At 42.2% G+C, this 11,454-nt stretch overlaps 1 protein-coding gene across 1 annotated transcript; it reads right to left on the reverse strand.

Annotated features, from left to right (window-relative positions):
• Window positions 1-2,619: 2,619 nt before the first annotated feature.
• Window positions 2,620-4,404, reverse strand: LOC147442896 (GDP-L-fucose synthase 1-like). The gene is made up of 3 exons (XM_086528893.1): window positions 4,317-4,404; window positions 3,724-3,795; window positions 2,620-3,646 (listed from the first exon to the last, which is right to left on the reverse strand). The coding sequence occupies exons 2-3, from the start codon at window positions 3,731-3,733 to the stop codon at window positions 2,691-2,693; spliced, it is 966 nt and encodes a 321-aa protein (XP_086385019.1). The 5' UTR covers window positions 3,734-3,795; window positions 4,317-4,404; the 3' UTR covers window positions 2,620-2,690.
• Window positions 4,405-11,454: the final 7,050 nt, after the last annotated feature.

Genomic DNA, 11,454 nt, shown 5'->3' on the forward strand with positions numbered 1-11,454 from the left:
CAAAAGAAGAAATTTTGAAAATAAGCTTACTAAGATGCCAAAATGAGAAAACATTCTTCATGATTCTTTCAATGAGTGCCTTTCTCAAGGAGTAAAGAAATAAAATGCCACGTTTGAACAACAAAAGAAATTTGGCTAGAACAGACGAGAAAATGTAAATAGTTGAGAACAAATGACACCATCTTTAGCAAAAAGAGAGATGCTTTAAGAAATGTGAGGGATACAAATAAGATTTAAATTGGCATACTCCAGTTCACCGCCATTATAATTAGATATCTACTTCCAAACCCAAGGGAGTTTGAAACATCTTAAGGTCTACAAAGGCACAACAACCACTATTCATGATACAATTAAGTTCACAAAACTCCTTAAAGTAAATTCCTTTATCTATAGAACTTGAATTCAAGTATGTAAATTTTTTTAAAAGAAGGAACATCAGGAACAAAAATATAATCTACAAAGCGTCTTACATTGCATAACCAGTGCAAAAATGTTGGCAAGAGCTAGCGAGGACAAGACGCTCCATAAAATCAAACACATACATAGAAATTGGCAAGAAAAACAACACAATTGGTGCCCATAGGGATACCAGGAGCATCATCGACAATCATAAATAAATTATCCAAAACAAAATCCAGCCAAGATATATCAATGTCACCTACAATCTTGGTGAACCCTTTGTCTATATCCACACTCTTACTTTTAACCATAAAAAGGTCAGAGTGCAGGGCACGCTTTTCTACTAGCAACGCCTTATACCTATCCTTCTCAAAAAACTTGATAACAAGGATACACCTAGTAAGGGTACATTTGATAACAGGGATAACACCTAGTGAGTCATTTGAAATCCAGCTTGAGTTGGTAGGGTCATTTGAAATCAAGCTTGAGTCGGTAGGTATGTGTGCTTCTTTTAGAAACGCTAAGGCATAATGGCCTTGAAACAATAACTAGGCTAGGCCATTTTTGGAAAGCAAGGTGTTACAAGAAGCAACTAAAAATCCAACTCTATTAGAGTTCAAAAATTTCTCTGAAAGTGCTCGTAGTTGAGTCTTTTCTGATTCGAAATCTTCATGAGAGTAGTTCTCAAGGGTATAAAAGCACTTAAAGAGAATTCTTATATTGTCCCTCTCAAACACTGTATAAGTATAAGAACTTGACTCCATGACTCTTATCCACGTCTCCATTTGCAATCCCTGTATGGAAAAACTCTCCAGCACTCTTACAATCCAAGCCTATCAGTAGCCTCACGCTAAGAAGTCTATACAATCCAAGCCTATCAATAGCCTCATCCTCCGGTCCATTGGAGAACTTTGAATCCAGCTCTAGGACCCACTCCAAGATAACTCCAGCAACATGCTTTCACCACCACCAAACCATCACCTTGGAAGAGCAACACTTCTCAACATCAAAGTGTATGTGAGGTGAGTGTGAGACGCATATCTTTTTACCGCCTAGCCAGGTTATTCAGCATCCCAAAGAGAACATCAATGTGTATTCTTCTTTCGTGTGCTTCATTGGGGCCACTCTTCGAGGTTGTGTGCAGCCTATCTTTCCTTTTGTTTTCCCTGAAACAGTTTCTCCAATCATAACTAAAATTTGGTTCTCATGGACTGCTCTAACCAGCTCATTATTCAGCTTGTAATTGGGAAGAATTTGTCCTTTTTACTCTTGTATTGATAGCTTTGACCGCTGGCCAAATGTAAGTGCCTTACCAAAATGCATCCTCCTTCCACTCCGGCATGTCATACACAGAGAGTCTGACACCACAAAGTTCCTAAGCAAGATGTCACTCTCCTGTTTCTGGCATGGGATCTGGGATGGAATCAAGCTCTACTGCTGCTCATGCAACCATCTGGAGAAGCCCGACTTCCTACTTTGTGCTGCTTTTTTTGCCTTTAATAGGAGGCCAATGAGTTGCTGCCAAGTGCCGCAACTCTCCTTGCAACGTTCCAAAAAAAAACACTCTTTTACAGAATCAAGGTAACAAGGTGAAAAGTCGCAATGGCCCAAGGAGATACAAAAGAGAGCATATGCGCCACTACTCAATGTTGCTCTTTATAGAAATAGGAGAGCAAACTTTAACAATGGCCTACATATACATAAGACGATGCTCAGCTATTGCTGCTAAGAAAACAAATGAAAAAAGGTTGCCATCATAACTTGCCACGTGGCACTAATCAGCAAAGAGTTCCTTGCTTGACTATGGCCTTAAGTAGGCCGAAACAGATTTACGTCAATCAGTTAGTAACAAGGAAGCTTCATAGTCTGAATTGCCAGCATGAACAAACCTCTCTTTATCTGTAACCAAAAGCACGTTCCTAACCATCCGCTTCAACTCAAACATCGAAGGTGAAGATTCAACTAGTGAGGGTCATTTGCCAAGGCACCAATAGATGTGCACACCGCAGGAGGACTACTTCCTCCAGTTAGGAGCGGCATGAATGACTTTCTAAAGGAAACTCCATCTCTATACACCACTCTTGCTTGTGAAGAACAGTGGCACAAACATCACCCAATATAGCACTCATCCACTACCATTAAAGCTGTGGCAACCACATCACCATTACATACAACAACTTGAAAAAGAGAGGCAGCTTTTGAAGCCTAACATACGAATGAGAAACGCAAAATGGCAATTTACTCTTTCAATAAACAATAACCAGCAATGGAAGGTTCAGTTAAATCGTTGTTCACTTTCCATAGTTTTCCACATACCATTTGTATGTGTCAATTAAACCTTCCCTCAAAGGAATCTTTGCGTGCCATCCTGCACTTTCTAGCTTTGAATTATCCATTAATTTGCGAGGGGTCCCATCAGGCTTACTCAGATCCCATGTTAATTGTCCTTCATATCCCACAACCTCTTTCACAAGCTCTGCCAATTCTTTGATTGTCACTTCCTTCCCGCTTCCCACATTTATGTGGGAAATCTCACTGTAGTGTAGCATGAGGAACAAGACAGCATCTGCCAAGTCGTCCACATGTAAAAATTCACGAAGAGGTGATCCAGTCCCCCACACTACTACCTCCATTAATCCTGACACTTTGGCTTCATGGAAGCGGCGTATCAAAGCTGGAAGCACATGTGAATTCTCAGGATGGAAATTGTCGTGCGGCCCATAGAGGTTAGTGGGCATCCCTGAAATGGCATCCCAGCTATATTGAAGTCGATATGCTTGACACATTTTGATTCCAGCAATTTTTGCGATGGCATACCACTCATTGGTTGGCTCCAAAGGGCCCGTCAGCAACGACTCCTCTTTAATAGGCTGGGGAGCAAATTTTGGATAAATGCAAGAAGACCCAAGAAACAAAAGCTTCTTTACTCCACTCTTGTGTGCAGCATCAATAACATTTGTTTGGATCTGAAGATTGATGCCGATAAAGTCAGCGGGATAAGTATCATTTGCATAAATGCCCCCAACTTTAGCTGCCGCCACAATGACAAACAAAGGCTTCTCCTGAAGAAAGAAAACCTCAACATCTTGCTGGCGTGTGAGATCCAACTCCTTGTGTGTCCGCATGACAACGTTCATAAACCCCTGACTTTGGAGCTTCCTTACAATAGCAGCACCTACTAGTCCAGCATGTCCTGCTACATATATTTTGTCTTCCTTGCTCATAATTGCTTTGACAACACAAGTGTCTGCATAGCAAGATAGCATCAAGTATTGCTAAATGCTCTAGCTACTACAGAGGGGTGTTACAAAAGTAACTCATTACCTTTACCCATGGTTCTTCCCTTTCAGCCGGAGTACAAGATATATGCACAACAGAAATCCACAGTTCGAACACCTGCAATAATAATCTAGCATCATACAAAGAAAAATCTGTCTAGCAGACTGGGTTATAGGATTATATTCCCTTTATCCGAGACTATCAAACGTACTCTTCGATTGCTACACGGGTGCATGAAATATGCATGCTACGGTAACAATATCAACTCTCATCCAAATCTTCATTGCACTTTTAGGTTAAAAATTCTATAAGTTCTATATTTGAAAATGCATGTCAGAAAAACCCAAGAACAATTCATGAGGTCTACAGCAACTTTTCATGCTTATAGATGAACAAATCAGAAAACTAGAATAGATCCCGGATTTTGCATTCAACCATAGACACTAACAGACTCCAACATCCTGGAACTGCCCAAAATTACCATGTTTCTCAAGCATTAACAAGCTAAACCAGCTTAAAATATGCTCCCCAGAACGCAAGTTTTTCCTCTCCCTCTCCCTCTCTCTCTCTCAGACACACGCACGCACGCACGATCTGTCATCCTCTCCTGCTCTTACCCTGAGAGCGCTAGCTCTTACCTGTGGCTGGAGTGCGGAGCTGCTCCCTCACGCTCAAGCTTTAACAGGTCATTTTTACAGTTCAACGGAAGAGGTCCCTTGCCCCAACGTACTTCACGTCGCCTGCTGCCTCTCACGTTGCGTTCGTTAATTATCTTTGGGAACGCGCGCGTAGAAGAAGAAGAGAACTTTTAGCACAAAGTAAAAAATGTGTACCCAATTTCATAGGCAGCAATGCCTATATCACTTTTTGCAAGCAGGCAGTGCCAACAAAAGGCCAATGTAAATCACATCCATGTTTGTTATAATTTCATCAAACACGCACCAAAAAAAAAAAGATAACTTAGCATCTAATGAGCGCTAATGCTAGATAGAAATTATCCCAACATGCCTTCCAGAGCTTGTGGCGAAAAGTTTACCATAAACAAATTCCCATGGGAGTGATGCGGTGAACAAGAGCTGGGCACATAGTGTATAGGGAAGTGCCATGATATGCATGAACTGCCGACATGAAACAAAAACCACTTGTAGACACTCGCGTGTCATAACAACCAGTCCAATCTGAGCCCGAAAAAGCATGTAAATCTAGTGGCAATGATTCTCCCTTGGGATAAAACAAGCCAAGATGTAAAGTGCCACTCAAGTAGCGAAAAATCATCTTGACAACCTGCCAATTCTTAGACCCTGGGCTATGCATAAATCTATTGACCTGTGACATTGCAGACTGAATATCGGGCCTCGTATTGCATACATAAATAAGGTATCCAACAGTGGTTTGGATAAAGAGTGACATCGATTGGATCACCAACATCATGAAGACTCAATTTCAAACTTGTTTCCATGGGAGTAGTAATACGTTTGCAGGCCACAAGTTCAGCTTATTTGGCACAAGGCAATACCACCATCACATTGCTTAAATTGTATACCCAAGTAATGATGCAAAAGCCCCAAGTCTTTCATCTTGAAAGTAGCATTCAAATCGGCCTTAAAGCCTGAAATTCAGCAATATGTGTCTCATTTGGTCCAGTGATCAACAAATCATCAACGTAAAGAACAATGATGAGATATATATCACCCTCACGTTTTACATACAAAGTGCCTTTTGTTGGACTATTACAAAAGCCTCATTTAACCAAATGAGTGTCAGCTTTCTCATACGAAACACGAGGAGACTGCTTCAACCCATACAAAGCTTTCTTACATTTGCACACTTTATCTTCTCGTCCTTTTATGACAAAATCGCGAGGTTGCGTTACATAAACTTCCTCAAATATATCACCATTTAAGAAAGCAATAACAATGTTTGATTGATGTACTTCCCATCCAAAATGAGCTTCCAATGCACATAGAAAACGCACCAATAGTCATACGACAAGTGGGAGCAAAAGTGTCAGGCCTAGGACGGACATGCAGTCAAAGGGGCCCTATTATTAGCAAGGCAGGGCCTATATAGGGGATAGTTGGGTGGAGAGTTGCATGCTCCAGTCCCCAGCCTTTACACTAATATCAGTAATGTCATTTATCCAAAGGGATAGACAAATTACAAGTGTAATCTTGTGCTAAAGGATATGTGAAGTGCATAAGCTAGCACCAAACATTCCAATTAGAAAGCATGTATTGCTCTAGTTGAACTTTGCTTAACATAAGGTACATCATGTTTGCGACTAGGTTTAGTCTCTTCACGTGTAAGTCGGGTTCTCAACCTTGAACACTAGTTATGGTGGGGTTGTTAGGTATGGCTTGTTGCTAAAGGATTTAAGCACTAGTAGGGTATTGACTTTGATTAGATCTTTTCTCCAGTTGTCAAGATGACTACTCTACTGTGTGTACTTGCATTGGGTTTTGCTAAAGAGGACATGCCACTTGACCAAATGGATGTCAAGACAGTGTTCTTACATGGTGATCTTCAAGAAGAAGTTTATATGCAGCATTGATAAGGGTTTGTTGAGGAGGACAAAGAAGACCTGGTGTGTCAATTAGAATAGACGCTTCATGGTATGAAACAATAATCAAGGGAGTGATATTATAAATGTCACTCATTTATGCTCTCTCAAGGCTAATGGAGTGATATGGACCACTACTTCTACACTACCTAAAGATGGTAGTCTGATGATTTTGGTCCTTTATGTGGATGATATGATTATTTTTTAAAAATCAAGGATGAGATTTTAGCCTTGAAGTCAAAGTTACATGCGAACTTTGAAATGAAAGACATGGGTGAAGCAAGTCATATCCTTGACATGTGCCTGCAATTGGGAGTTTGATGTATGTTATGATTGCTATACATCCTAACATTGCTTTTTCACTAGGAGTAGTTAGCAGATATATGTCAAATCCAAGCAAGAAACATTGGGAGGCAGTGAAAGGGGTACTAAAATATTTGAATGGTACAAAAGACATGTGCATTTGCTTTGAAAGAAAGGAAGCATGTGTCATGGGTTACATAGATGTAGATTATACAGGAGACTTGGACAAGAGGAGACCCACTTTAATCTATGTCTTTGAATTTACTAGAGGTGCACTTTTATGGAAATCTCATTTGCAAGATTGCATTACCTTGTCCACTACATAGGCTCAATATGTTGCAACTTTGGAAGCTTGCAAAGAAGCTGTATGGCTCGGTCATCTAGTGGGAGACTTGGGAATGAGTGTTGAGATGCCAGTATTACATTGTGATAGCCAAAGTGCTATACAATTGGCAAAGAACCTAATGTTTCATGCAAAGACAAAGCATGTGGATGTGAAGTATCACCTCATTTGCGAGTTGAGGACAAGAAATTTCAGATTGCCAAGGTTCACACCAGTGAGAATCCTACTGATCTTCTAACAAAGGGCTTACCTTCAGAGCGGTTTGCACATTGTCACGCACTCATGGGCATTAGGTAGATGATCATGATCATTGTCTACTTGTATTGTACGTATATACACATTGTCACCCTAGCTTAAAGGCATGTTGTCCTTTAAGTGGGATGGTGTTGGGGTGGTAAAGCCCAATGTGCCGTGTCTAAGTGTTGGGCAGTCGAACACTTACCAAGAAAGTTTGTAGTGCAGGCTTCTTTTATAGAGTTGGGAGAGGGCATGATAACATAAGTGGTGATGCCAATTGTGTAGGCTTCCAAACTAGAGAGGGTTCTCACTTGTGGTGGTGCAGATGTGTCACACACCCCAACAAGTCTCTCTGTGTGTCATAGTAGCACCCAAAAATATAAAAGTATCCTCCCTTGGAGAATTTGATGGCAAGGTGTAGGATGAGAGTCAAAACATCCTCCTCAAGGATTGTCAACTCGGTGTAGGATCAGAATGCACCTCCCTTAGAGAATGGTAGGCAACTAGGTCGTAGAACAAATGCAAATGGACTTTCTCCGATGTTGGATATAAAAGACAAAGCACAACACAAATCACTTTAAGCTTTTGCAGTAGGACTTTATTTTGATGTCAGCTACAAAATGATGCTTCTCCTCCCCTCCAAAAGTGTCATCAATAATCGTAGAAGCCGATGGTGGCACGACATGTGTACCAAATTTTGTGCAAATGTATATGAGGATGGTTTTACTTGATGTCGGGCAGTGTTTGATCCTTGTACGATCATAATTTCTTGTGAAGCCAAGTGATCGTGCTTTGATCCAAGGCAAAGGGAGAATGCAAAGTGCAAAGAGCTTTGTGCAAAATGTGAAGACAAATTTTGCATGGTGTTGGTGCTTTGTGGGGTTTTTAAAATCTTGAAATTGGATTTTGCACAGACACCAAGTTGTTGCACTTGAGCTTATGTAGGGGCTCATGGAGCAAGGTTGGTGACCAAAAGGGGCCACATGAAATAACCCTTGGGTACAAAGGTTGAGATTTCCTTGGGGTTCTTGCTCAAAAGTAGTACGTACAAAATTGCTCTTATGGCGGGGCTTTGGGCCTTAGAGCTCAAAAGGGAAGTTTCTCCTTTCTATTGTGGGAAAGGGCCCTAACAAGAGCTTAAAGAAGAGACCCTTGGAGCTAGCTCCTATGCAGGAAGGGGAGCCCATCAAGGGCGGACTCAAAAGCTCCTCGAAAGTAGTTGGATAGAGAATAGGCAAACGACGTGGAGGCCAAAATGGTCTACATGAGATGATGATCAACAATATGATGCAGTGATGGTAGGCTGTTCGATCGCAACCAGAGAGCATGTCAAGTAGTAGGAGGGTCCAATAGGCACCAAGAAGTAAGAGTAGATATGCGGTCGTGACACACTAGGGCGATGAGCATAGTTAAAAAGTATGCCAACTTGCAGGGTTGGCTTGGAACATGACGCCGAATTGACTAGGATGGCATTGAATAATGGTGAAGCAGGTATCGTTGGCAGAGCACACAACGCGGGTATAAGATATAATAGCCAAGCAAAAAAAAAAAGTGTCGCCCATGTGAGCGAGGTCCAATGGATCCGAAATCCAATTGAATAGAATTCAATGCTCATATTTTAAGTCCACCATGAGCCTAAAAATAGCACAGAGCCTTTGAACCCACGACCCATGATTTCCAGTAATAGTCTAAGCCTTAACCTTTTAGCCACATCAAGATTTCTTTCCACCTATGAGAAACATAAGATATTGAATAGGTGACCCTAGGTGGCCAAAACGTTGTTTTTAAGTGAATCGATTAATTAGTTGTGGGAGGCAAAGAAAGGAAAAGGGAAGGGTGAAGGGAAAAAGAAAGGGGTGGGTCACTAGGGGTAGGTCATGCCAATTTTGAAAGCGGGAAAAAGGGGGTGGGGAGGCACGTGGAGAGAGAGAGAGAAGAAGAAGAAGAAGAGAGTTTTAATGTTGCAGGAAACTATCCCAAGAGACCTTAAAGATCTTGCCGCCGAGGAGTTGAACTCAAGACCTCTTATTCAAGGAGAAATGGCATAACCAATCTATTACGCTTTGGGTGATAAATTTATGAGGATCGGAGAGATTTTTTCCGCTGATGTCAGATCTAGTGCACGCGATCGAGCATAGGGTCTCTCTCTCTCTCTCTCTCTCTCTCTCTCTCTCTCTCTCCCCCCCCCCCCCCCCCCCCCCCCCCCCCCCCCCCCCCAAGTCTCCCCCAGTTTGGTGTCTTGAGCTTATTGGGGTCTCCCTGAGCCTTGTCCTCTCGTTGTACGACTAGCAGGTGGTTGAGTGTGTCGGACGTGCAAGTAGGGTGTGTGTGCTGCAGAGAAGAGGATGGGGGATCAAGATGCTACTTTGGGGATTGAAGAGGAAAAGGGAGAGGATAAGACACGTTGTCAAGAGGAAAAGTAAAAAATGAAATAAATGAGATATTTTCTCAATGTTTTGGTCTACAGGTGTGGTCATTTTGGGCTTTTTTGAAGACGTTAGTATATCATTTCATTTCATTTTTCACATTCTTTGTGTGGCCTGCTCTGCTGCGCGCAGGCAGACTCTCTCTCTCTCTCTCTCTCTCTCAAGCATGGCGAGGGGATCCTGAGAGGCTCCTTGTGCACTATGCGATATGGAGCAGCAAATCTCTACAAGGTCACTATCAATGTCAGCGTGAGGAGGTGGGGGCATCCCATGCAGAGTCAGAGCCGCGACCAAGAGAGGGGGGGAAAGCAAGTAGGGGCCTGCAGAGAGACAAAGAGGCCACACTTGCATGACCTGCAAAGAGAGCTTGGGGGCATTTTGCACCTCATGAGAAGATCTTCGAGGCATTTTGCACCACACACAGCACCCAGAGACTGTCTCTCTCTCTCTCTCTCACACGCACGCTCTCGCGTAAGCTTTGCCACATGATAGATGAGCCAAGCATTGATGATAGGTAGCAAAAAGGCCTTGCTAGCTTGCCAAAGGTGCTCGAGGCATGCAACGTGTGAGGCAAGCTATTGTATCATAAATAAATATCACTACGTGCTCTTTTGTTAAGAAAGTAACCACCCTCACTTGCTATGTTATTAACTTACAAGTCAAGCTCCAAAATAGGAGTCAACATTGCTTATCTATGTTATTAAACTTTAAAGTGACTCTTTGAAAGTTGAACAATGCATACCTTCAGTTGCCCATGTACCACATATTTCAGTGTTCCATATCATTACAATAAAACATATGGATCTTATTCTGATGTATCAGAATATCATTAGTCACAACCATTATGAAACAATTAAGAGACATCAATAACGTAGCAATCCTATCATAAATTTAGCAATAATATATACCAGTCTTAATCCATATCAAATAAATCAAATCATTTTCATCCTATACATGGGTTAACAAAATCACACTATTAGCAATGTGGCCACACCTACATTGTGATTTTGTAATTCGGTACATACTGGGTTTTTTTGACTTCATTAATTAATTAGGCGAGAATGTTTCCCCAAAGGACTTTCTTAAAAGAAAATCCTATCCGTTGGCTCGTGTTCTTGCGTATCGCTTTTTTTTGTTCTTTGATAGTCTTTGGAAGCAAAAACACGCACATAAGTTCATTGCTCTGTCTATCATCGCTCTGGCTCGCTTCGAGGTCTAGTTTCCCATCCTCTCTCTCTCTCTCTCTCTCTCTCTCTCTCTCTCTTCGTGCTCAAGAAAGCAAGGCTTTTCCAGTTGGACGAGCCTACGCAGGCGTGTCCTCGACGCGTGCAGACTCATGAGAGGAAGGGACCATGCGGCTCCAACCCCTGCTCTTACCCTGCAAGAGCTCATGCCCTTCTTTCATCTTTCCGCGTTGCTGCCTGGAAAACTCCCACTGCCAGTCTGCGTGCACAAAAACTACAAGGCACACTGTCTGCCCTCCCTCGCCATCCTCCGTTAGACAATCACGGCTCCGTGCAACAAAGCAAAAATCTCTCTCTCTCTCTCTCTCTCTCTCTCTCTCGGCATCTCTCTCCCTCTCCTCTCTCTTCCACGCAGCACATCTCCCTTCTTTTTTGGTCCTTCAATGCTTCAACCTAAGTGAGCATCATTGTACATTATCCTTATGAAAAGCTCCAAAAAAGATTATCTTTCAAGGAATATAATCTCAAGAATTTGAAGGGTGTTTTGGGAATTTGAGGGGTAGTTTGCGAATTTCCACAAATTAGAGGGGTATTTTCATAATTTTCCTTAACAATATCTAAACCCCACACCCCCCCCCCCCCCCCCCCCCCCCCCCCCCCTTCCTCTCTCTCCCTCCACATGCCCTTCCCACTTTTGCTGAAAAAAAGACAAAGCATTTCCCT

This window comes from Adiantum capillus-veneris, chromosome 14, assembly GCF_014529385.1.
Source record: "Adiantum capillus-veneris isolate H3 chromosome 14, ASM1452938v2, whole genome shotgun sequence".
NCBI lineage: Eukaryota > Viridiplantae > Streptophyta > Polypodiopsida > Polypodiales > Pteridaceae > Adiantum > Adiantum capillus-veneris.